General features: G+C 46.0%; 1 protein-coding gene across 1 annotated transcript in view; it reads right to left on the bottom strand.

Annotated features, from left to right (window-relative positions):
- The window catches only part of ryr1b (ryanodine receptor 1b (skeletal)), a 145672-nt gene that overhangs the window by 90029 nt on the left and 28322 nt on the right, over positions 1 to 27321 (bottom strand). The window contains 29 exon segments of the mRNA XM_034230545.1: positions 7088 to 7248; positions 7402 to 7537; positions 10321 to 10667; positions 10757 to 10965; positions 11385 to 11559; positions 11938 to 12143; positions 12226 to 12373; positions 12580 to 12739; positions 12823 to 12906; positions 12999 to 13102; positions 14601 to 14705; positions 14795 to 15011; positions 16150 to 16342; positions 17045 to 17108; positions 17110 to 17287; positions 17411 to 17544; positions 17766 to 17884; positions 19587 to 19682; positions 19766 to 19901; positions 20626 to 20812; positions 20997 to 21118; positions 21663 to 21827; positions 21923 to 22079; positions 24041 to 24115; positions 24205 to 24301; positions 24869 to 24968; positions 25057 to 25169; positions 26998 to 27076; positions 27194 to 27268. Of these exon segments, the coding sequence (XP_034086436.1) occupies positions 7088 to 7248; positions 7402 to 7537; positions 10321 to 10667; positions 10757 to 10965; positions 11385 to 11559; positions 11938 to 12143; positions 12226 to 12373; positions 12580 to 12739; positions 12823 to 12906; positions 12999 to 13102; positions 14601 to 14705; positions 14795 to 15011; positions 16150 to 16342; positions 17045 to 17108; positions 17110 to 17287; positions 17411 to 17544; positions 17766 to 17884; positions 19587 to 19682; positions 19766 to 19901; positions 20626 to 20812; positions 20997 to 21118; positions 21663 to 21827; positions 21923 to 22079; positions 24041 to 24115; positions 24205 to 24301; positions 24869 to 24968; positions 25057 to 25169; positions 26998 to 27076; positions 27194 to 27268 (4142 nt within the window).

Below are 27321 nucleotides of genomic sequence, written 5' to 3'. Positions count from 1 at the left end.
AGTTACTACTGTAACTACGGTTCCAAGCCATGTAAGTACTGGCCATAGTTACTACTGTAACTACGGTTCCAAGCCATGTAAGTACTGGCCATAGTTACTACTGTAACTACGGTTCCAAGCCGTGCAAGTACTGGCCAGAGTTACTACTGTAACTACAGCTCTATGCTGTGTAAGTTCTGATGCCGTGTGAGCACTGGCCATGGTTACTGCTGTAACTACGGCTCTGTGCTGTTCTCTTCTTTCGAAGCTAGTTATCTGGTATTAAACATGTGTGTTATTTGACTTGATATCGCTTGATCGTTAGCAGCAGCTGCTCGGCTAACGTCTTGCGTGTACTGTTAAGCTTCTTTATTTTACCCAGCTAGGTGAAGGCAGTGCTCTCGCTCCCGCTCCCTCTACCGGTAATGCGGATGTAGCTACATCCCTTTTTCTGTTCGGTGAGTAGTAGCACCGCTCTACTCTTCCCGTTCAGCAGGTAGCTGGTGAAGGCTGTGTTCCCGCACCCGCTCCCGGTTACGCTGCATCTGGCATTCGTCTCTAACTCAACCAGTGAAGGCAGTGTTCTCGCCCCCGCTCCTGGTAGACGCTGAACTGCCTCGCTTTTCCGTTAAGCAGGTAGTCGGTGAAGGCTGTGTTCCCGCACCCGCTCCCGGTTACGCTGCATCTGGCATTCGTCTCTAACTCAACCAGTGAAGGCAGTGTTCTCGCCCCCGCTCCTGGTAGACGCTGAACTGCCTCGTTCTTCCGTTAAGCAGGTAGCCGGTGAAGGCTGTGTTCCCGCACCCGCTCCCGGTTACGCTGCATCTGGCATTCGTCTCTAACTCAACCAGTGAAGGCAGTGTTTACGCCCCCGCTCCTGGTAGACGCTGAACTGCCTTGTTTTTCTGTTAAGCAGGTAGCTGGTGAAGGCTGTGTTCCCGCACCCGCTCCCGGTTACGCTGCATCTGGCATTCGTCTCTAACTCAACCAGTGAAGGCAGTGTTCTCGCCCCCGCTCCTGGTAGACGCAGAACTGCCTTGTTTCTCCGTTAAGCAGGTAGCTGGTGAAGGCTGTGTTCCCGCATCCGCTCCCGCTGCATCTGGCATTCGTCTCTAACTCAACCAGTGAAGGCAGTGTTCTCGCCCCCACTCCTGGTAGGCGCTGAACTGCCTTGTCTTTCCGTTAAGCAGGTAGCTGGTGAAGGCTGTGTTCCCGCACCCGCTCCCGGTTACGCTGCATCTGGCATTCGTCTCTAACTCAACCAGTGAAGGCAGTGTTCTCGCCCCCGCTCCTGGTAGACGCTGAACTGCCTCGCTTTTCCGTTAAGCAGGTAGTCGGTGAAAGCTGTGTTCCCGCACCCGCTCCCGGTTACGCTGCATCTGGCATTCGTCTCTAACTCAACCAGTGAAGGCAGTGTTCTCGCCCCCGCTCCTGGTAGACGCCAAACTGCCTCGTTTTTCCGTTAAGCAGGTAGCTGGTGAAGGCTGTGTTCCCGCACCCGCTCCCGGTTACGCTGCATCTGGCATTCGTCTCTAACTCAACCAGTGAAGGCAGTTCTCGCCCCCGCTCCTGGTAGACGCCAAACTGCCTCGTTTTTCCGTTAAGCAGGTAGCCGGTGAAGGCTGTGTTCCCGCACCCGCTCCCGGTTACGCTGCATCTGGCATTCGTCTCTAACTCAACCAGTGAAGGCAGTGTTTACGCCCCCGCTCCTGGTAGACGCTGAACTGCCTTGTTTTTCTGTTAAGCAGGTAGCTGGTGAAGGCTGTGTTCCCGCACCCGCTCCCGGTTACGCTGCATCTGGCATTCGTCTCTAACTCAACCAGTGAAGGCAGTGTTCTCGCCCCCGCTCCTGGTAGACGCAGAACTGCCTTGTTTCTCCGTTAAGCAGGTAGCTGGTGAAGGCTGTGTTCCCGCATCCGCTCCCGGTTACGCTGCATCTGGCATTCGTCTCTAACTCAACCAGTGAAGGCAGTGTTCTCGCCCCCACTCCTGGTAGGCGCTGAACTGCCTTGTCTTTCCGTTAAGCAGGTAGCTGGTGAAGGCTGTGTTCCCGCACCCGCTCCCGGTTACGCTGCATCTGGCATTCGTCTCTAACTCAACCAGTGAAGGTAGTGTTCTCGCCCCCGCTCCTGGTAGACGCTGAACTGCCCTGTTTTTCAGTTAAGCAGGTAGTCGGTGAAGGCTGTGTTCCCGCACCCGCTCCCGGTTACGCTGCATCTGGCATTCGTCTCTAACTCAACCAGTGAAGGCAGTGTTCTCGCCCCCGCTCCTGGTAGACGCTGAACTGCCTCGTTTTTCCGTTAAGCAGGTAGCTGGTGAAGGCTGTGTTCCCGCACCCGCTCCCGGTTACGCTGCATCTGGCATTCGTCTCTAACTCAACCAGTGAAGGCAGTGTTCTCGCCCCCGCTCCTGGTAGACGCCAAACTGCCTCGTTTTTCCGTTAAGCAGGTAGCCGGTGAAGGCTGTGTTCCCGCACCCGCTCCCGGTTACGCTGCATCTGGCATTCGTCTCTAACTCAACCAGTGAAGGCAGTGTTCTCGCCCCCCACTCCTGGTAGGCGCTGAACTGCCTCGTCTTTCCGTTAAGCAGGTAGCTGGTGAAGGCTGTGTTCCCGCACCCGCTCCCGGTTACGCTGCATCTGGCATTCGTCTCTAACTCAACCAGTGAAGGCAGTGTTCTCGCCCCCGCTCCTGGTAGACGCTGAACTGCCTCGCTTTTCCGTTAAGCAGGTAGTCGGTGAAGGCTGTGTTCCCGCACCCGCTCCCGGTTACGCTGCATCTGGCATTCGTCTCTAACTCAACCAGTGAAGGCAGTGTTCTCGCCCCCGCTCCTGGTAGACGCCAAACTGCCTCGTTTTTCCGTTAAGCAGGTAGCTGGTGAAGGCTGTGTTCCCGCACCCGCTCCCGGTTACGCTGCATCTGGCATTCGTCTCTAACTCAACCAGTGAAGGCAGTGTTCTCGCCCCCACTCCTGGTAGGCGCTGAACTGCCTTGTCTTTCCGTTAAGCAGGTAGCTGGTGAAGGCTGTGTTCCCGCACCCGCTCCCGGTTACGCTGCATCTGGCATTCGTCTCTAACTCAACCAGTGAAGGTAGTGTTCTCGCCCCCGCTCCTGGTAGACGCGGAACTGCCCTGTTTTTCAGTTAAGCAGGTAGCTGGTGAAGGTTGTGTTCCCGCACCCGCTCCCGGTTATGCTGCATCTGGCATTCGTCTCTAACTCAGCCGGCAGTGTTCTCGCCCCCGCTCCTGGTAGACGCTGAACTGCCGTGTTTATTAATCCAGCCAGGTGAAGGCAGTGCTCTCGCTCCCGCTCCCTCTGCCGGTAACGTGGGTGTAATTACATCCCTCTTTCTGTTCGGCGAGTAGCAGCAACGCTCTACTCTTTCCATTAAGCAGGTAGCTGGTGAAGGCTGTGTTCCCGCACCCGCTCCCGGCTACGCTGCATCTGGCTACCTACAGAATGGCTCATTCATGTAGCGCCTGTATGGCTTCTTTTGAGCCCGAGGACGGCCACGACCGCTGCCCCTCCTGCCTCGGCCGCCTCTGGCGGTCAGTGGGGACGAAATGTGAGCAGCCCCCACCCTCTGGAACGCTCTCCCTGCGGAGATACGCAACATCCCCACACTTGAAGCCTTCAAAAGGGCCCTCAAGTCTCATCTGTTTGCCAAGGCTTTCGGCCTCTAAATCGATCTGTTGTTCTGTTTGTCTGTCTTTTGTTTTGTTATGTTTGTCTTTGCACTATTACTTGTGAAGCGACCTTGGGTCCCCTGAAAGGCGCTATAGAAATCGAAGCTATTATTATTATTATTATTATTATTATCTGAGGGAGGTTCTCACGGTAAACGCCTGCATGAGCTGTAGCTGCATGCCTCGGGCGCTCAGAGTGGCTAGAATCACTGAGGTGGAACGTCTGGCAGCAGCCAACAGACACCTCTCCTTGTCACATCCTCCTCCATATCAATTCGGCCGTTCCCGGCGACTTGAGGGAGCGATGGCTATGTGTGCTCCCCCCAATAGGACTAGAAACAAGCTGTCCTTTAGAGTGGATCGGCTAGCTGCCGATAGGGGCATGATGAAGTCGCCTCTTGGCCCTTCAGCTGGGCTAGCACCCCCGTCCCCCCCCCCCCGTCCCCTTCGGTTGGCGCACCTCCTTCGGCTGACGCACCTCCTTCGGTTGATGCACCTCTGTATGAGGAGGCCTTGTCGCTGGTACAGACTCGTCGCCAGGTTTCGCTGGCCCAGTCAGTCACCACTAACGGAGGCACGTAGGAGAGTCCTCCGTAGCGTACCAGTCGAGCCAGGGGAGCTGTTTAGGTCAGCTGCCCTGGAGGTACTGGAGCGTGCCGCCCAAGCTAGGCAGACCAGGCAGCAGCTCTCGGGTCTTCGCAGACCTGTGCCCACTCCAAGCAGGCCCAGGGGCCGCTCTAGCAGCCGCACTCAGCCGCCGGATTACAGGGGTGGTCTGCAGAGGTCTTAGCGGCGCGACCCAATGACTTTCGTGCCCCAGGTCGCCCGCCTTCCAGACGGCCTCGTGCCCCAGTGCCCCCCCGGTCGTCGGCTGCTTTCCCAGCAGCAGCTCAGTTACTGGGCGGTCTGTACTTCCGTCCCTTGGGTAGTTTTCACCTTAACCCAGGGGTACGGACCGCAGCTCCGGCCCCTAGCCTTCGGCTGGGTCTAATTGACAGTCGTCAGCGATCCGGCAGGGGCCCTAGCTCTGGCCCAAGAGTTGTCCGTCCTTCTGTCCAAGGACGCAATCAAGCCAGTAAGACCCTCTGATTAGCCCAGGGGGTTCTACTCGGCGTACTTTCTCGTGAGCAAGAAAGTCGGCGGATTTCGCCCGATCTTGGACCTCAGAGGAATCAACAGATTCCCGAAGGTGCTGCCATTCTATATGCTGACCACTGCATATGCACAGGTGGAGTGGTTCTCAACCGTGGACTTGAGGGATGCCTACTTCCACGTGGGCCGGGCAAGATGGTGCCTTATATTCAGTTCCTCCGGCCCTTGGGCAGACTGGCAGCTGCCTCGGCCGCTGGGCCCTTAGGCCCGCTGTCGTTGCACCCCATGCAGATGTGGCTGAACAGCCTTCACTTGGACGCCAAGTGGCACAGGCACAGGGAAGTCAGGGTGTCGCAGCATTGCCTCAACTCTCAGTCACGCTGGAGGGGCCTATCTCCTAGTGGGCGTGCCCATGGGCGCCATCCCATCCCGCCAGGAGACCATCACCATAGGTGCATGTCTCTCAGGGTGGGGTGCAGTGCGGCAGGGCAGGACCGTTCAGGGTCAGCGGTTTGCCCAGGAGAGTGCGCGCCAGGTCAACGTGCTAGAGCTTCGGGCTGTGCAGCTTGCACTCACTACCCCAACTGGGGGGCAAGAATGTGCGTGTTCCTTGGGGACAGCATGTACGTTGTTGCTTAGACAACAGTCCCTTCTAGATAGTGGACGTTCTCACTCCACTCTGAATTTATGTGGCTGCGATTTCTGCCCGACATGTTCGGGCCGACGGCGCCACGGCGGGGTGCCACAGGTCGGTGTCCCTCTTTATGAGAGGGGCTTTACGGCAGCGTCCCCCTAGCACCCCGAGGGCTCCGGCTTGGGACCTGCCTCTGCTGCCGGATGCCCTATTATCTCCTCCCTACGAGCCCCTGGCCCAAGTGGAGCTTAGGTGGCTGCCCACGAAGGCAGCATTTCTGCTTGCCATAGCCTCAGGGAAGCGAGTCGGGGAGTTGCATGTCCTCTCCATAAACAATACATGCCCGAGGTGGGACTCTCAGGCATTGCCCTTTGGGCAAATGTGGCATTCCGGCCCGGGGTCCTTCCACAAACCCACTTCAATCAGCCTGCCCAGCTGGCACGCTTTGACATTCAGGAGTACGGCACGTCGAAGTTGCTGTGCCCTGGGGGTGCCCAAAGGGCGTATATCAAGGCTACTGCCTGTATACGGTAGTAGGAGCAACTCTTGATTTTGCCCTTGCGGCACTAAAGGAGGTTATGCCCTCTAACCAGTGGCTGCCCCACTGGGTTGTCGATACCATCTCACAGGCTTACGGGGCCAGTGGCCGCCCCCTGCCATCAGGCTGAGATGCCACTCTACAAGGAGCATCTCAACATCTTGGGCTGCCCTGAGGGTGGTGCCCCTGGAGACCATCTACGCCGCGGCGTCGTGGGCGTCTTCTGGCACATTCTCCAGTTGTCATCAGGTCAATGTCGCCACTCCCCATTCTTTGGGCGTGGTCCTTTTGCCGAGCTCCGCTGTTTCCAGTGGTGAGCAAGGGCTTGGATTCTTCATGACATTGTTGGTATAAGTCATCCAGTGCTTAAAGCACCGCCTCTGGCGGTCAGTAGGGACGAAATAGAACGATAGTTACGGCTGTAACTACGGTTCTATGAGTCCCGGATGACCGCCAGAGTTCCCTGTCACTCAGAATTCTTGTGTGCTCGCGAGAAGATTCTGGGAACAGATCCTCTGACGACACGTCACGTGGGTCACAGGTACTCGAGCTGCGCATGCGCGCGATGGACATATCCAGTGCTCAAAGCACCGCCTCTGGCGGTCATCCGGGACTCATAGAACCGTAGTTACAGCCGTAACTATCGTTTTAAAGAGCCATATTTTGCTAATTATTACAGATCATTTTTGTATTTTGTGCCTATACTGTCTCTATGCTTTAATGTTCAAAAAGGTCTTTATTTTTCTCATACTGCCTGTGCTGCAGCACCTTTTTGTCGGAGAGAAAACTCCCTCTTGAGGGGTCACAGGGAAATTAGCCTTTACAGAACATTTACAGAAAAAAAACCTATATACAGTAACACCCTCCAGGAAAGGGGAAACCCAAAGAGGATAATATTACTGAACATCATTTTAAGTAGAAACCGAAACCCAACAATAATAGTTATTTACAAGTATAAGAACAGTGTATTTATATATATATATATATATATACATGTATTACTGATCTATGTCCTTTATCCCACTAGCGTGCACATAGAGGATCAGTCCTTAATCACATTACATATTAAATAAAGATTGAATAGATAATAAATACATGGTCTGTACATGTTCTGGCATTGCTATTGTAAATAGCATATTCAAATATGGGAAAGACTTACCTGTCATGTATGTTGCCTTTGTCATCTCCAACAGTAACAGTGACACTGCGCACTTTGGAAAGGTCAAAGCCTGGATCATACTGGTGGTAGTCCGGAGTGACCCAGCCAATCCACACACCAGAAGGCTCCTGCCCAGCGAAGATCCTCACAGAATAGTAATACTGAAAAAATGAAACAGGTAAGATAACAGAAAACATAGAAGACAGTAATATTGGATTGTCTAAAAATGCTATAATAGCCTGATCCATGGACATTGGAGGGATACTTTTAACATGTGCCTATCCTAGAATAGTAGCGTATAGAGTTTAGCTTACAGTGGTGGTATTCAGGATGAACTCAGGGTCATCTCTGTCGTCCGGGACCACATCTTCCACCAAACGTGGCACTGTTGGAGGGGCAGGACCAGGAGAGAGAGGAATCATGGCAACCTTCTTGGCCTTGGAGAAGAATCTTTATGTGGAAAAAGAGAGAAAACAAATGCTTTGGACACTTAGATCTGAATACTGGGGGATGGGTAGATCTTTTTGACCCATGTTTAGTCCTTAGAACATGGTTAAATAAAGCTCCCAAAAAGTGTGCAGGGGGTTGATGCAAATGTTCTTAGTGGCCAAATGGTGCAGTTAAACCATCCGTGTCAGTCCGTGAAGTAATTTAGGCTAATTTTATGTAAATTAACTTGCCAGGATAACCACTTTAATTGCTATTTCTTTTAAATCATTATGGTCAAGTTGTTAAAGTGGACCTATTATGCTATATTGGAAAAATATATTGTAGGGCCATACCTATACAAAACATGTCTGTGAAGTTTTTTGCTTAAAATACCAAACAGATCACCCATTGTAGCCATGCCTCATACTGCTCATACCCCTCTTTTGCAGCCCTGTTAGAGAAACTCGGATTTTGGGTCCTTAGCTTGAAAAGGAAAAAGAGGAGGCGGAGCTAATGCCTGATCAGAATTCTACCGGAGATAAAGTTAAATTCTGCTGTGATAAAACGCCATCCTGTTCTAAACCACATCAAGGATTATTTCTGAAACAGTATGGAGCTCAAATGCTTTTTTTTGCAGGTTTATCACAAGGTGAGTTTCTTTTTTTGTTTCCTGCTTTTTAAACACATCTGTATCCGCTCGTTTTACCCCCGTTCTATATCGTATAAGGCTTCGCCCTCTAAGGCTATCGCTATTGGGTAATCCCACTGCGCATGTGCAGCACTGACAGACTCGTATTTAGTATTTTAGTATTTTTGAATAGCACTGCACACACTTCCGCGGTGTGTGATGCAGCGTGTGGAGACCCCTTCGCAGCCCTTTTCGGACGGGGCCCCCCTCGGGTTGCTTCACGAGCAACAGCGGCAAGGGCTCTGGCATGGCTCGTCACCATGACTACCACAGCAGAGCAAGAACAAGTTTGCCCGCTCTCGGAGCATTGCTCAGAGTGGCGGCGAATATGTTTGATGGACAGATGGATGAGCAGGCTGATCAGCAGAGGGTACTCTCTGCAATTCTTCTCCCCCCCCCGCAGTTCAATGGGATTCAGGAAACACTCCTGTCATCCCAAGAACAGTGTATTGCGCTCCAGGCGGAGCTGCAGGAACTCCTGGTAAAAAGTACAATTTCCAGGGTTCCTCAAGGGGAAAAGAATCAGGGGTTTTACTCCCGTTATTTTCTTATCCCGAAAAAGACCAGGGGAATGAGACCCATCCTCGATCTGTCAGCATTCAACAGGGTAATAATGAAAAGACCTTTTCATATGCTGACAATCAAACAGGTGCTGGAGTATGTTCACCAGGGAGACTGGTTTACTTCAATAGACCTGAAGGATGCATACTTCCACATAACCATCATCCCGAAACACAGGAAATTCCTGTGTTTTTCATTCCAGGGAATATCGTACCAGTTCAATCGACTGCCGTTCGGATATTCCCTGGCTCCACGCACTTTTTTCCAAGTGTGTGGAGACGGCTCTGGAGCCGCTACACAGAGGAGGGATGAGAGTGTTATTTTATCTGGACGACCTGCTGTTGCTGGCTCGCTCCAAGGAGGAGGCTGCTTTACAGACGATACAACTCGTATCGCATCTGTCAAGCCTGGGTTTCATTATCAACTGGAAGAAGAGCTGTCCTCTTCCATCCCAGGTTATCGTTTATCTGGGAGTGGAATTTAACTCAGCCCGCATGAGAGCACGACTCTCACAGCGGAGAGTGGAGAAAGTGACAGCTCTCCTCCGGCGCGTCACACCTCGCAGGGTGGTGACAGCCCTCTCCGTGATGCAGCTGTTAGGCATGATGTCAGCTGGTCGTGTGGTGATCCCCCTGGGACTCCTTCACATGAGGAGACTCCAGAGGTGGTTTATTCGCCTGCGCATCGACCCCGTGCGTCAGAATAGACGCATGGTGTACATTCCTCCTTCGGTGGGTTTAGATCTGACCTACTGGAAAAATCTCCACGTCCTGTCAGTGGGGGTTCCCCTGGTTAGCGGTTAGTATTGGACTACAAGATAGATGCAAGCCTGTACAGGTAGAGTTATTTAAAGCATAAATGAGTGGGTTGGGTTCTGGAGGTGTGGTTACAGCATTGTGCTTGGTTGGCGTGGCCTGGGCCTGGTGGTGGGGCCCAATGTGATATCTTTTCATGGGGCCCAAAATCCCTGGCGGCGCCCCTGTCCCCAGCCTTTGCCCTCGAGCCCGGCCCCCTGAGTTCCCCAGCTGCGGCCTTCGCCCTCGAGCCCGGCCCCCTGACTTTCCCAGCCGGTGCCTTCTCCCTCGAGTCCGGCCCCCTAATTTACCCCAACGAGGCCTTCACCCCTGTCTTCGGCCCCCTGAGTTTTCCCGCCGCGGACTTCCCTGCTCTGTTGCTTTTCCCCCGGGCTGTCCGCCTGAGTTTTTTTGACGCTGCGTGAGTTCCCCGACACACCGGGGACACATATTTATGTATAAAAGACATAAAAAAGTGCATTTTGCATGATAGGTCCCCTTTAAGATAAAATATGCTAAAAGCCAGAGGCAGGACTCCTGCTCTCTGGGCCCCATTGATAAGGAAGATGGCATTTATGTTCTTGGAAGTCAGGCCCTCGTTGCTTTCGGCACCACTGACCAACTCTCATAACAATGAATTAGGCCAACCCTTTGATGCTGTATCCAGTTCTCATTATACACCCACTGGATGAATGCTTCCCACCTTAAATACTCTGCAGGCTTGTTCCTCTTCTCTCAAAGAAACAGCCTGCCACACTTACCCTTTTTTCTTTCCCTTTTCCGACACTGAGTCCTTCTCATTCTCCATGGAGAGCTCCTTCGCCACCGACGGCTCCTTCTTGTCGTCCTCCTGCTCCTTGCGGCCAGCAGACCTCTTCAGAATCTCAAACTCTGAGTCGGGTTCCACCACTATCACCTCCTCTTCAGGTATGGTGAGGGCCCGGGTGAGAGGGGTTGTGCCTGCTGTGATCTTGAAGGTCTCGTGGAACTGGATCGGCATGCTGAGTCTGAGGAACATCATGTCGGTGTTGGCGTTCTGCGAGCCAAAGGTTCTGTGGGTCAGCTTCAGACAGGGGGCGCTGTCCACCGTCCCATCCACACGGGAGATCTGGGAGACAATAGGTTTAAAGGTAAAAAGATGTTCAGTTTTCACATGTCAAGCTTCTTATATCATTAAAAGTGTGACTGAGTTATTACCTCAATATGATTGTGATCGTGGGGTACAGGCACGAACTGGGGCAGACTTTTACTGAACCACATGGTGATTTCTCGCTTCATGTTGATGGCGAAAGGTTCAAAACCTTCCTGCAGGCCACAGATGGCAAAGTAGCGCAGGCTGCTGACATTCTGCCCGAGATTAATTCTGCCAACCTGACCCAGGCCCAGCGCACACACTGGGATAAAACCTGAGGAGTGAAACCACAGGAATTAATTATAGGGAAAGTTAATTTCAGATTGCTATATATTTGTGCTGATATCTCATACAAATGTATACAGAATAAACCCAAATACGTTTTTGAGAAATATTGTTTTCCTGTTAGTGTTGCACAATTAATCATGGTTTTATCTTATGCGCAGTAAGTACAATATTTGCTAAAGGCAAAATATGTAAAAAAATACTAGAAAGGGGTACTGTGGAGCTGTGGAGAGAAGTCCCAGCATATAAACATTAATCTAAAGACTCGTTTTGTACAGATCACACACAAAATGGTCCTTCACTCTGATATTGAAAAATCACATTGTAGTTGCGATATCAGCCAAAATCGTCCAGCTACTTTCCGTTACTGCTACTTATTCTGATCACATACGGTACTATGGCTCTTACCTTCACCAATCTCGATGTCTTTGAACGCCATATCTGAGCCCGAGTCACTGATCAACATTTCTCCGTTGAGCGTGAACATGATGTTATTATCAGTCAGGTCGATCATACAACCGACGACATCGCCCGACAGCCACTGGCGACCGAAGGGATCATTGCCAACATGCCATCGTTGAGCCTGGAGAGGGTTACATCAATCATTTATCCATAAGACACTGCCTCCAAATTCCATTCGAAAGAAACAGAGACATCAATGTCAGGCCGTAATGTACTCGTACAGATTTGCTAAGAAAAGGTCAAGACACACAAAAAAGTGCCTCGGAAAATTGTAAAGAAAGGCATTATATCACTGAAATGTGGTTATTATCAAGTCCAGCATACATCTTAAGGGATGTCACAATCTCAAAATGTCTTCAAAATTCTACCATTTTTTTTGTTTGATGGGCAAAGAGTGGATTTACTGAAAATAACTAATATTTGTCTGTTCAAATTTGAAAGTCTAACTACACGACAGTCGAAACCTGATATATTGGCCTGACATTGATTTGGGACTGACCTTATTTCCGTTGAAAACGTAGGCCAGCTCGTCAGCTCCCAGCTCGTTGTCAGAGCGGACACTGGGACGGGCCCAGCCCACTCTCATCTCCCCCGTGGTGACCGCCTCAAACTCAAAGTACCACTTCCCCTGGGTGATCGCGTACGACTTCTCCGCCCTGAAGATCCGTACCTTGTCCCCGCGGGTGTTCTCAAGGCCATGGCCCGCTGCATGGAAAGCATGAGGGATTAAGAAACATTGAGATTTTGGAGATGTGGATGATATTCTGGGTGAAATTATCCCACTCACAGCTCTCCTGATCTGGAGGCTCAATGTTGTAGCCATAGCCAATGAGGGTGCGGACAGCGTTGTTCACACTGTCTCGGTTCGTTTTCTTAGTTTTCTCGTCCAGAAGGTTGTAAGGTACCAGACGAGGGTTTCGCTTATTCATGATGTCCTGAGAAGTGAAACAGATTACGACTTGATATAATACAAAAAATATGTGACTTATTGTATATCTTATAAACAAGGACATTATTAGAATGGCACCAGGGCTTAGCCTAAAGTGGTTGATACCTGTGAACATGCATCATTTGGTTGCTCAAAATGAATTGGCCTAAAAAGTAATAATAAAAAAACGTATTAAGGATTGGAATTACATACCTGCACAATACTGTAGGTCCATCCTTGTCGTACCCGGTCCCTTGCCCAAACATTATGTCCGTTTTCTGCCAGTTTCTCTACGAGCTGGTTCTGGTTGGGTGTCAGTTTGACATGGTTCAGGTCAAGGGGGGCAGGCTTGTATGCGTTAGTCATCACGTAGCTGGAGGACAAATGCAAGTTCATATTCAATTATACATAAAAGATAATGTCTAACGTTAAACAGAAATGTGTTTGTTGCCATACGTCTTAGGCAGCTTGATCTTCTTGAGATTCTCCTCTGCTTTCTCGTCACCCATTCCAACGTGGCAACCCAGCGCCAGGAGAGTCCTATAAGGTAATAACAATACAGGCATCAACTATGTTATCGTGGATTAAATTCCTTCTCTGACACATCTAAAGAAACTCTGTTGTTAACTCACTTGAGGGTCTCTCCTGACATCTGCAGGTTGTAGTTCCTCTCTGGTTCAGGGAGGCTCTGAAAGTCCACCAGACAGGGGTGGAGCTTCTTGTTGTCGTCCCTGAACTGTGGAGGAAGAAGACTTTAGGTTACTTACATCGACTTCACTTTTTTGATTTAGAGACAGGCAATAGCACAGTCCATAGAGGCTTGGCTTTGGACCAGATGGTCGCCGGTTCAAGTCTCCGCACAGATCAAAAATATATATATACTTGATGGGGACTGGTATCTAGATAGGTGCCGGTTCAACTCCAGGGCACTGCCGTGGAGTCATTGAGTATGGCACAGAACCCCCAACTGATCCCTGGCAGCCCCTTTGCCTTGCACCTCTACGTCTAATTAGTATTGCATGATATTGACTATTGGTGTATGTGTGTATTTGAACTGTGACTGCATATATCAGCAACATAGTGAAAACCTACTTTACTAAAGTAATGCGTCTGGCTTCGTCTGCAGCACTCATCCAGATAAGATGTGACTGTTAACTCATTTTGCTTTACACTATCACACCTAATAGTCCGCTCTCTGGTGTGCACCAGACCACAGTTTGTTACATTGTTTCATTTTTCAGAAGGTTCGGTTTGTGTTCACAGCAAAACTCAAACGGACTATAAACTTTAAACACAAGTCATGTGCTCGGAAATGCTGTTCAACCATTGGTCAGACATTAAGGGGATAAAAACGCAAATCCTGGCAATTTCTACCGGAGCCTCCGCCATGGAGCATCGGCACTTTCGGTTTGTTTTTAACTGTGTAATAAAGTTAATTATTCAAAATGTTAGAGTTCCTTATTTTTAAACTGAAACTTGCACTACTGTAAATTAAAAACAAAACTGGAATTGTGCATTTGGGACTTTTTTTTGCTTTTTCTTGTTGTACCGAACCCGTACTGAACCGTGAACCCCCAAAACCGAGGTACATACCGAACCGTGAATTCTGTGAACCGTTACACCCCTACTGATGACAACAACATTTTATCAAATTTGTGTTTTTGTTTACAAGACTGTTTACTATTCCTGATCAGTTAAAAACTTACTTTAAAAGGAAATCACAGGTACATTTTTACACAAATCGTCAATCTTCATATCTTAATGCCTCAAAGTGTATCACCTGCAGAGGTCAATTTTACATCAGATTGAGGGGTACCAAATGATGGAATGGCTTTTCCCACCTGACTGTTCTGTCAGGTGGGAAAAGCCACTGTTCCTCTATAAATTGTTACAATAAACACCTAAAAGACCATTTACCAAATAAGAAAAGTGGGTTTTCTGCCTCTTGCTGCTATGTATATATTGTTTTATCTGTTATGTTTGTGTATTTAAATTGTAAAAACAATATTAAAATAAAAACAATACAAAAATAAACAAAAGATTGTTGTTATTTTAATTATGAATAACACATACATGGCCTCTATGTTTACAATGCACTACAGTCTCAATTACTATTATAAAATGTTTGCATACAGTAATGTTTTTAATTATTTCTCTCGCATAGCTTGAGTGCTCGAAATCAAATCAATAGGAATACTGTGGCGTGTGCATTGCAGTGCTGACTGTATACTCACACTCCCATAGGTCCAGCCCTGCTCGATACGGGTGACCGCCCAGAGCTCGTGAATATTCTCTGCCAGCTTCTCTCGGATACGCTCCAAGTGGGGTGGCAACACGATCTATACGGCAAAAGAGAAGTCAGTAGACGCAAAGACGCTCATTCGGTAGCGACCTGATCAAAGTCTGATTTTTGTTTCGGGGCTTTCACCTGAACCGTGTCCACGGGGCAGGGGGTGAACGAGGTGTGTGTGAGGGACTGCGAGGGCCCCAGCAGGTTGCGGACGCCCTGGAAGTCGTGCTTGTACTCCTTGATGGGTTCGATACGCATCCTGTCCCGCGGCAACAGGGCCTCGTAGCACGGGGCGTAGCCAGGAGGGGGCATGAACTTGAAGTCTCCGTGACGACCGCCAAGCAGGAAGCGAGCCCTGAGATGACAGAAAGACTCGTATTGACAGCTTTCTTTATCTAATACCTAAATCCTTTATGGCAACAGTGCCTTGATCCTGTAAGACTCATAATAAAGAAAAGATTGATTTCATCTCCGTGCCAACGCCTGAGCCTGTGATTCCCTCCCTGCGCTCTCATCAGTCAATTTACCATTACCCCCTTCTCAGCACTGTGAGGGGTCATTACACACCACATTGTAGGTTTTTAGAGTTTTTAATTTGAAAGATGACTTATGGTACTAAAGTCAATATTTCACAGTATTTACTGAGTTGGTTGGTGTTTCTAATCTGATTTTGGTAATGCTATTTCACATTTATAGAGTTTACATTTAGAAAGTTAAAGTCAAACAAAATGAGTGTTTGAGGCTTTTATTCTTAAATCACGATAGAGAATTTTCTGTCTTTGACTTATGTTATGAATACATGCTGAGACTTAATCTAATGGCTATACAACATGTAGCATCTACGTGGCCAACGGGAAAGGGTTAACGGGAAAATAAAGACTGCTTTTACAGCACAAAGTTGCATTGGATTAGATAGACATACAATATACAATATTACAATAATAAATACAAAGAATATTATGACATTCTCTAGGCTTGCCCAGCAATAACTGAAAGAATCATTCTAAACTCTTTGCTGCTGAATTGTATGACCCTTACCCTCGTTAATGACCCTCACACCTTCTTGGCAAGATGTAGCAGCCTATCAGACGTCATTATTTATGGCTATCAATTTATTCGTTTGATGGGTGGCGTTCCAAAAGGTTGTCTGTTCTCAATATAAAACTTGTTACTGAAAGTTGAAGTTGAGTCTCATTTTTTAATATAGATTAATATGTGTTTCATACATAATTTTAAGGGTTATGAATCATCAATACATATTTGGTTTAATTATTATTTTTACTTGATATATACATTATGTTATTTAGCTGACACTTATTTTTCAAAGAAACTTACTCACACTTCAATATGAGCAGGTTCAGTATCTTGCCCAAAGACACTATGACAAGTTGGCTGCAGGGGCTGGGATCAAACCACCAACCCTCATATTGGTTGATCAGCCCATTAATCCCCCGAGCCTGATAAAACCCCATTGTTTTTTAATTTGTTCTTACTTGACTCCAGCAGAGAAACTGATGACGGGGAAGAAGAGGCCGTCCACGTTGAAGTTCTCAAACATGCCCTGAACTGGGTGGCCGTTAATACGGAAGGAGATACTGGGCACGCTCAGATCCAGACAGCAGCTGACTACGTCGTCTGCAGACAGGCAGTGAGCGTTGGGCGCGGCCACCTGGCGGGCCACGGTACCTGAGCATCAGAGCAGAGAGGGAGGAGGTTATATAAGAAGAACACAGCATATGGAGTAGAGTAATCCTAGGTCAGGGTATATGCAGGAATCCTGAAGTCAAATTTAATACCTTTTAAGACCTTTTTAAGACCCTTTCCATACATTTTAAGACCTCATCGCCACTTTGAGTTTTAACCGGTTACCTTGGCGACACACTTTACCTCACATTTACTATATTTATTTATATTTATATTTAAGCATCTTTGGGTTCAAGAAAAGCGCTATAGAAATTAAATGTATTATTATTATTATGTACAGTATTGATTGTCCTTCGTCCTTATCTTCCAACCATTTGGACGCAAACTTGCATTTCCCCATAACGATGTTGTTTAACAACCGGCGCAAACGGACCTCCGCGCTATCAAGCAGTGAGCGTGCGATGTCCTGTTCAGATGACGTCACACCCAACGGGATGCCATCAATAAACTACACAGAATCACACTACACACCTACGCAATGATTACATTCAGGCAGACTGTAGAACACAACCTCTTTGGACCATTTATATACTTATTGAAAACAAGCTACAAAATGTAATACCTTGGAAAATGCCGTTTAATACTTTTTAATAGCCTTCATTTTCGCTAAATTGATTCATCAACTTTTAATACTTTTTAAGACCCCGCGGACACCCTGTAGGTGAATTAGTGGAATCAACCTACCTGACCATAGGTCCAGCCCATCATAGCCATAGGAGTAGAGGTCATCTCCCACACCGTTGCCCCCCCCAGGCCTCTCCTCCTCCAGGGTAGGGGCTGTAGCCCTCGGTCATAGCCCAGCCCACACGCAGGTGGCTGGCCTGCGCCGTCACAAACTGTTCCACATAGTCCACCATCATCTCAAAGTACCATTTCTTAAACTGCGTGGACCCCTCGCACGTACCCAGGAAGATGTTGGGCCTCACACTGAGCATGGAAGAGAAAATTAGTCAACATTTAAGACTTTTGAGGAGGTTCATGACTTTTTTGACTCTAAAAATACAGTTTAAAAAATGGAAACACCCAGACAAATAACGGTAGATTTAGTACCTGGTGACATAGTTTACAATGTTGGTCTGCAGCAACAGGTCCCGCCCCGGGAGCAGGTTCTCAGTGATGAGGTTCTGGTTGGACCTCACAGCTACACCGTTACACACACAAAGAGAGCGCAGGACATCCAGGACCTAAAGGCAGGAGCGAGACACTACCATCACCTCTACGTTTAAATTATGCAATTTCCAATGGCTAAAGGAATCCAAAACCAAGAAGTCTTTTATGAGCCAAATACGCTTTCAGGGTGCTGTAACTTTCACCATCTGCAATCATTTGTTGTTAGGTAGGCAGTTAGAGCCTATTTATTTGCTGCCAGCATTTGTAAATTTGCTGGCAGTAAGAGAAGACAAACCTTGTGGTTCCGTCCATGCTTGTCCAGGAGAGAGATGATGGATTTAATATGGTTCTCCTGGATGATGTTCAGAACCTCAGGGCTTTCAATCAGCACACAATACAGCACCTCAAGAATACCTAAATGCATAAAGAGGAGAAATAAGATTACTAATCAGCAGACACAGTCATAATGTAGTTGTAATATAAGACAGTGTTCATGAGAATATGGTTCCAAAGAAATACAATGTATTACAATTATTTATAACAATACTTCCTATCAAAGCAAAACATAAATAAATATTTGGAGGATATAGTTGTATTGAAATTAGAGGGGGTCATAGACAGGGCTGCACATAACTGGTGTGCATGCGCACCCCCCGCCAAAAAAGGAGCACCGGATCATTTGAAAAAAGATGCATTTGCGCACCAACATTGAGAGAGAGAGAGAGAGAGAGAGTTTTCCAAAAACGCCCCAGATGTCAGGAGAACAAATACCAGTTTACCATAGATAATCATGTCATTGAACATAGCATGAGTTACACCTACCTCGGTTTAACCATAACAGCATCAGGACGTTTCAACATGGCAGTGAATGCTCTCAAAGAAAGAGCCAGAAGAGCTCTAAATGCAATTAAGAGAACATTTTATAATGTCCAAATTCCAATTAAAATCTGGCTCAAAATATTTGATAGTGTGATCCAGCCCATTGCGCTGTACGGTAGTGAAGTATGGGGTCCACTCAGTCACCAGAGCTATACCCGCTGGGACAAACATCCAACAGAGTCTTTACATGCAGAATTCTGCAGATACATTTTATGTGTTCAGAGAAAAACACCAACAAATGCATGTAGAGCAGAATTAGGCAGATACCCACTGATCATTAACACTCAAAAGAGAGCACTAACATTCTTTAACCACCTTAGGTCCAGCCCCCGAGACACCCTCCACTCCAAGCCCTCCAAAGCCAAGAGCTAACCCCAGAGAAGAGTCCCCTATGTCAGCTGGTGCTGAGGCTAGCTGCCCCCTCTCAGAGCCACTCTGACCAGTCTCTCAACAACACTGCTCTCCAAACACCAATCACAGTCAGACGCATTATAACACAATGTAAAGACAACTATTTACAACATTGGAAAGAAGAAACTAGAAGCCAAAGTAGATTAGAATGTTACCTGGCTCTAAACAGAGAGTATGAGCTGGCAGAATATCTCTCTACTGTCAGAGACAGAAAGCAGAGGCAGATCCTAACCAAGTACAGGCTCAGTGACCACAGACTGGCAATCGAAACAGGAAGAGTCAAAAGATGCTCCTTTGAGAACCAGGGCAACAAAGTGATGTCATAGACATAGACTGGTGCAGTGAGGATATATCTTTGGAGACCGACCTGGAAGTTAGCTCCACCAGGACTCCCTCAACAAAAGTAAATGGGATTTTTAATTGGATTTTTAAATATTGCTTTTTGGTAAACTCAGGTTTATGATACTCGCATGCGGCAAGATAATCTCCACATATTAACACCACTTTTGTAAAAGTTCTTCGACAGAAGTAAAAAGCTAACATCACAACCGCTAAGCTTAAGGCGGCAAACATTTTTTGACATACGGAAGCTATTATATATTTTACATCATCGAATAAAACTTGAAATTCTCTTCAGCTTGTGTTCACCACAGACCTTATTTCAGGCATCCAACCAAAAACTCCTACAAAAAAAACATTGACTTAAATTCAAGGGTAAGTGCTAAAATGCTGCGTCATTTCAGTTGTTAGGACCTACCAATTTGTTTAGTCTAACAATCTAAAATTGTAATTTGTGAGATGTATCAGTGAACGAATGAAGTGATACCTGAAGAGGCCTCCAGTCGGTCCAACTTGCTGACCAGCCAGTCCAGGTTGTCACAGAACAGGGCGCAGTTAGAGCGGTTCCCCCTGATCAGAGAAGCTGTGCAGTGGAGGGAATGAGTTTACTTCATTCAGCATAAAAAGCATTTCATTTGTTGTTAAAACATATTGTAATTATCCTACCCAGCAGCTCATAAAGGAGATTGACGATCTCCTTCCAGGACTCTGCAGCTTCCTCCCCGGCAAACTCAGAAAAGTGGGCAGCAGTGTTGTACACGTTGAGGCGGTCGATGCACTCCAGCACGATGGTGATCATTCCCTAAGAAAAGGAACAGAAAGCATGTTTGTTTATATATGTATTTTGTAGCTGATGTTGTCGTTGGCAGCATTGTTGATTTAGGGTAAGGGATACAATTGGAGTTATTATCGAGGTTAATAAAAAAGGTTGGGGTTAGAAAAGACCCTTCACTTGGCATTATGTTAATTAGGGGACCTACAAAATGTACCGATAAAGCAAATGAGTTTAAGCTTGTCCACTTGGGTAAAGACTTGGTATTTCGGTTTAAAAGAAAGGGTTGCAGGTCAAATCAATCTATATATCTATGTGTAAGTAAAGCTAGCTAACGTTTGCTATTTCTATCTACCGAGTTAGCTAGCTTACCTTAGCTACCCAACAGCTAGCGAATGTTAGTTATCTAGCTAGCACTCACCAAATTCGTGGCTCTCGTAATTCAAACTGGAATTATTATTTACCATTTTGTTAGACTTGCAGTAAAAACCTGTGGCTACAGTTTAGGGAATGAGAGTTATTATAAAAATAGTGTTTAAATATATGTTTTTGGGATAAAGTAAACCCATATTGGTAATCGAAATAGACAAGTTTATCGCCTGAAAAACTGCATGAGGGCATAACAGTCCTCAATGGTGTCAAAAGTGCATGCTCCTCTTTGCATATACAATACATTTTCTGTTACAGAATCAGACAGTACAAATCAATAGATATGGAATGTCTGAGGGAGCTTCGCAGGCAGCATGCAGATTACCTCCTCTTGGAAGAGGTTCTGTCTGTTGCGGAGGGAGCGAAGTTTGGTCTGCTTCTCCTCGTGCTCCAGCTCCTCCTCGGGGGGGCAGAAGTAGAAGATGAGATCCTGAAGAGAGAGGATGACCCCCTCCAGAGGCAGAGACACGGCCCCTGGTGACTTGTTCTTCCCACCTAGAGCGTCCAAACCCCTGGAAAAACAAATCAGCAACAGATTTCAATATTTATTTTGCAAGTTTCAAGTCAAATGACAATGCTACAAACATACAACAAATAAATGATAGTATATTAAAGATGTCAGTGTCTGTTTTCACTGCATCCTCTCCTAAAAAATACCCTTTCAACTCCTTTACATTTGAACAGGTACACACGTACTTGTTGAACTGCCTGAAGAGGCCCACAGTGCTGAAAATCATGCGAGCAGCCTGAGACTCTTCAGTTTGGGAGCGGGACACAGTCAGGGCGTCGTCCATATGACCCTCCTGGTGCAGAATGACCTGGAGACATGGAACACATAGTTATATTTTGAGTGGTATCTCCAAGTTCTCTCTGTCCTTTTATGATGAGGTCTGTTTCTGGTGGCTGCCACTTAACAGCTGTACAAGGTGTTTATCTTTTCCTTTAGAAACTAGGAACGTTTTAGAGCTTTGGTTTTGGGCCCACTATCAGTATTATACATGTTATTTATCATTTTTCAATTATGTCATTCTGAAACACAAATAAATATCCAATTCAAACTCTTATGGTAACAAGTTGGTAGCATTGGCAACAATATGTATGTTTTTTCCCCTTTTTGGGATTTTCTAACCCTAACCCTAGAACACAGTGAACAACATACTCCGATATTTTATATGTTGCACTATTGTGGCATTTTTTTCCTTTTTTATGTCGAAATTATATTTGATCTTTCAATGTGTAGAGGCTGGGATTTTAGATTTGTATTGCCAACAACTACACTATAGATATTGTGCATATCAAAATGAAGCCTATGAATCTTCGATCCTTTAGTTATTAATTTTGCTCCCAAGATACAATCCTAACCTTTCTCTTCATCATTCCCAGACGAGCAGCTTTGGCATCCAGGGCGGCGTAGGTGAGCCACAGGCCAGTGGACACATGCTGGACGAAGCACATGGACTCTCCATACTTGATCTCAGGAATGCCCATCCCCTCAACATCTCTCTTCTGAGCCACCTCCACCTTGTCCTGCTCAGGGGGAAATCAGAGAGAGACGAAATCAATAAGAGATGGACAGAAAGCAAAGGCCAGAGTCCAGAGAGTCTCAGAATGTTTGTTCTGACCTTTGAAACTCTGAAGCAGAAGGCGGATAGTTTGGTGTTGGCCTTCTCTGGGTCGACCACCAAAAGAACCTTCTCCTCGTCCATACACAGGTACCGGCCTGTGGTGATGTGGCGAATACGGAAAGACTGCCCCCACTTCATGTGGCTGCCGCTCCAGCTGGATCACAACCACAATCACAATGCTTGACTTACTCTGGGGGGAATTGGGTTTAGTGATAGTTGCTCCATTTTAGAAAAGCTTCAAATTAAAATAATGAATAAAATATACAACATATAAAACATATAAATAGAATACAAATATTTAAATACAAATAAGTAAGAATAAGAAGAAAGAAACTGCAATAAAAACTATAATAATAAATAATATAAAAATATCAAAGTATTTATATAGACATAAGAAGTTAAAGGTCCCATGTCATGGCCATTTCCACTGATCATAGTTCCATTGTTGAGGTCTACTAGAATAGATTTACATTGTTCAATGTTCCAAACTCACATTGGTTTCTTATTCAGCATCTGTATAGTATGTGTATTCACTCTCTGTCCTACATGGCTTGTTGGAGCTCCTGCCCCCCCCCCCCTCCTCCCTATGAGCCCACTGTGCTCTGATTGGTCAGCTCGCCCACTCTGTTCTGATGAGTCTACCACCGTTACAGCTGAACATCAGTGATTATGTGTTACAATGGCGTTAGCAACCAGAAAATGACACCAGTAATGACAAACAGATGAGAATGCTGCGTGAGGTCTGGGTGCCGTGTTGGCGGGACGGTGCGCGGCTCGCTGCTGTGAGGAGCGGACAGTGTGAGCTGGGTTCATTTCCTGCTTGCTGCGTGGGATCTGCGAGACAGCGAGACATCGCGAATGGATGCGGGAAGGGGGGGGTGCTGAGGGGGCTGCAGCACCCCCATCTGCGAGGCTCCACTAGCACCCGCACCCCCAAACGCGGCGCACCTACAGTGTAAGCGCGCCACAGTTTCGCCGCTGCGAGGCTCCACTAGCACCCCCCCAGCGCGTCACAGTTTCGCCGCTGAGAGAGTGTGTGAGGAGCTCCATGGATTGGTCCATTTGGGTATGGGCACGTCACTGTACCCAGGAAGTAAACAATGGGAAAAGAGAAATCTCCAAGGAGGCGTTCTGAGGCAGCATAGACAGGTCTTTTCTGTCTTAGAGTTTTACTCGCTACAGGGTGTACTTTGAGGGTTTGTGACTCTGCAGAGCGTTTACATGCAGAACAACCTTCATAACACGCAAGGGGACGGGTAATAACCAGACATATCAGAAGCATGACATGGGACCTTTAAAGCAAAATGTCTAAAACGAGAAAATAGAATACAAATATTTAAATAAAACTATTTGAAATAACATATCCAATGGAAGAAAAAAGAAATTATGCATAACAAGTTAAAGAATATGTCCAATAAAATATTTAATTAAATTGAATAAAATAATATCTATTTAAACATTAGAAGTTAAAGTAGATATGAGAACAATGTACTACAATATTGAAACAAGTATATTATAATATACATGTCCTACCTTTATTTTTTATATGAAATATAAAAAATTAAGGCAAAATGCAAAAAAAGAGGAAGGAAACGTTTAAGTCAGAAGATATGCTAATAATGCTTATATTTATGATAGTTGAGTTTCAATAACTATATTATAACTATATTATTCAGGTGTTATTTCTCTTTAACAAAGTTTAGGACTATTTTACTAACAGATTACACACACTTTTGAAAATCACTGATTCTGATATTGTGATCTGTATATATACTTGTATGACTTTCTTTTCATTTTATGGTATTGTATTAGTATTTCAGCCCTATACATTACAATATAAATAGATATATAAATATACATATTTGCTTTTCTTTTTAATTATACTTGATTTTATTTTTGAAAGCTATACTTCATAAAGTTTGCATTTATTTCACCATAAGATTTTGTTTCCTGTACCCTGTCTGTATAAATTCAGTCTCTATTAATATTGAATTAGTTAAATAAATAGAAAATAAAATACTCTACACATTAGAGTTATCACTTTGAGATCAATTCTGTCAACAAGTGTATGTGGAACAAACCTTAACTTCTCATGTCAATGCATTGAAAGATTACCTGATTCTGAGAGGCTCCAACCTCCACAGGGACCGAGCCTGGCTGCACACTGCCCCCCCCTCATAATGAGCCATCCTGTATCAGGGTCAGGAGAGAGACGTGATCAGGAGTCAGACTGACAAGAGAGACTGCTGACTAAAAACATTGATCATCCTCTTCCTCACCTGCGCTTCTCTTCTCCTTCCTCTGGTGTAGCGATGGCCAGACACTCGTCCATGTGACCGTGGAACAGCCTGAGGACGTGACCTCCTGTCAGGAACCCTGGGAACAGGAACACACACAGTGAGGGTCTCTTTATGTTACGCTAAAGGAAGACCCTGCAGCTGAATAGGGTCAAACTTTCAAATAATACATTTCACCATGAAACTTCCCAAGTTAATTAATAACATTGAAGGGAACCTATTTTGCTAATTTCCAGATTCATATTAGTTTGCTTCTACTGTGACATGTCTCCACCTCTTTATTTTCCTCATACTGCCTGTGCTGCAGCACCTCTGTTCACCCTCTGTCTGAAACCAGAGCCCAGTCTGCTCTGATTGGTGAGCTGGCCGGCTCTGTTGTGATTGGTCAACTGCTTAGAGTTGTCCCGCCCCTTAGCCTATCACGTACAATGTGTTGGAGTGGTAGCCAATAGAAGTGTGGGTGTTGCATAGTGATGTCACTATGTTCCTAAAGTCAACAATGGAGTCAAATGGAGGTGTTTCAGGCAGGGAGCTGAGTGTGGGGGAGAGAAAACTCCCTCTGGAGCGAACACAGGGATTTTTGCCTTGTGTACAAGATGCACAATAGGCTGCACAGCATTGATATCTGTGTGTAGCAGGTTCATACCCTCAGCTAGTTCACAACCAGAAGTAATTGGATTCATGTTCCACAGAGTCTGCATGAAGGAGGCATCCACCATCAGATCTCCACTGGCGTAGGACAAGTGCTGAGGACAGGGGGCAAGATCTAAATTAGCACAAATGAAATGTCTAAATCTTCCATTGTGTAACAGCAAAGTATGTGAGGAGTCTTACCAGGTATCTCTCAGAGGAGACGCTGACGAGGATGAGGTCGTCTCCCACCCTGACCTTCTCACCTTCTGACCTTTGCTTAGAGGCGGGATGAATTGTCCACCAACAGGCCTCACCTGCAAGAAGAGCAAACAGCTAAGTTTCCCCTCAGAGGCGGAGACAGGCAACTGATGTGTTCACTTTACGGATATCAAACAGTGTTTCTGTTAGCAGTCTTTTACCGGACTTTGACCAAAACATCTATAGACACATTTTAATCTTCATAATGTGGGGGAAAAATATCCTCCTAAGCACAATTGTAAGTGTATTAAAAATAGGCAGAATAATTGAGTCAGGATCAGCTGCTCTTATAAATGCCACAAGCACACAACGAGAGGCCATCACCATAAAACGCTCCTGGAGTTTTATATATGAGGAATATTTGAATTTGCAGCTCGCAGAAAGGGCCGTACACCTGCCGTGTCTTTTTTAGGTCAAATCCAATATTGTGAATGTTCACGCTCCTATTGTTCAGGGTGAGTCCACTACAACTGTGCCCAGTAAAAATGTGTTACCTTTCAGATTTCTCTGAGCAGGAGACACAACAAACTTCTTTACAAAGACATGGAGGGTAATATAACACCAGGAAGTCATGTATTGTAAGAGTTAATAAACATGGTTTGGTGAAAAAGTATCAATATATCTAACTAGTGCTATTTATTGAATAATAATTGTGTATTTTCTTTTGCACATGGTCACATAGATTTACAACAGTGATTGTACAGCAACAAAGTGTCAAAGAGGCGATGATTCACACAAGTCTATTGACGGGACTTACTTACTCTTCAATAAAACATAAATCTACATGCTTTGATGATGTCATTCTTTATATAGCCTTCCTATCAATCCTTCAAGCTCAATAAGAAATACAGATAATATCTGACCGGAATTTCTATAATTTGTCCGGTACATAGAGTGGGCGAAGTCCCGCCCATCTACTTCCGATCCATGGGATCTTATTTCGGAAAAATAATGTATTGAAGTCAATGGGGAGAGAAAGATTATCTTTCGATCGCGTTTGAATTGTGCCACGAATTACACACATGATGTTTGTCAATCTTAAAAAATAATTTCCATGTCAAGAAAGTCACAGTTTGTCATAAAACTGTTGAAATATAAGACTATGAAAAATACACAACTAGAAAGACTACAAATCCCAGAATCCCGGTCCCGCATGCTGGCTCTTACGGAACCGACTAACTCCCCTTGTGTGTATGTACAGCTCTCAACGTGCCCAGACTTGGAGTGATTTTCACCTCTTTTAATACTTTTCGCCTCATTCTGAAAGAAAGAGGTGAAATGTTCCAACGTGACGGCCATCTTGGTGTTGGTGACGTGTGCGAGACCAGAGATGTAGTTCATTGAGCGGTTTCACACAAAATAAAGTGTTACTTCACAGTTTTACGACACATTTGTATTTTTTTGACTTGCAAAATGATCTTTTAAATTGACAAACATCATATGTGTAATTCGTGGCATAATTCAAACGCGATCGAAAGATAATCTTTCTCTCTCCATTGACTTCAATACATAATTTTTCCGAAATAAGGTCCCATGGAAGTCCACCGGAAGGGGAGGGACTTCGGCTCTCTATTGTAATCTGACCGGAAATGAAAGATCATGCCTGTTCACTTTCTGTATAACATACTGCTCCCTCACAGTAACAGTTACAATGTGTATATCTTTCTGATCCAAACTAAGAAGGGAAAGATATTCACTGCTAACTGAATTTATGCTAGTAGGTCATCCTTGCAAACTCAGCAGAATAACAAACACTAGTGAATAAAACAATTTAACAAGACTACTTAAGAGTTAACCACTTCCAATAATCAGCTACATGCAGGTTAAGGAAAGAGCATTCTGTTGGGTCTTTATAAAGGATTTCATTCAAACATGAAGTTTTACCCGTGGAATCTTCTTGCAAGCCCACATCAAAGGCCAGCTTGTCCGTGAGTGACCGAGACGTAGTCAAACAGCTCAGGTACTGGGGAGGAAGATCTTATTCAGGACATGAACACAACTTTCCCAAAATACTGACAGAAACATATGCAACCACAAAGGAAGTGGGAAGAGTGGTTTCTTATGTCTGGTGCAGCCTTACCATGCTTGAGTGGTAGTGTCTCAGGAGGATGGCATGGCCGTACAGTAAGGTGCGATGCCCCCCACCCTGGGACGACTGCAGGGGAGAAGATAGAGATATATTAAAGACCACACTAATCAATCAATCAA

This window comes from Gymnodraco acuticeps, unplaced genomic scaffold, assembly GCF_902827175.1.
Source record: "Gymnodraco acuticeps unplaced genomic scaffold, fGymAcu1.1, whole genome shotgun sequence".
In the NCBI taxonomy this organism is placed as follows: domain Eukaryota; kingdom Metazoa; phylum Chordata; class Actinopteri; order Perciformes; family Bathydraconidae; genus Gymnodraco; species Gymnodraco acuticeps.
Note: the sequence above shows the minus strand (reverse complement) of the source record. Positions and strands in the feature narration are given on the sequence as shown.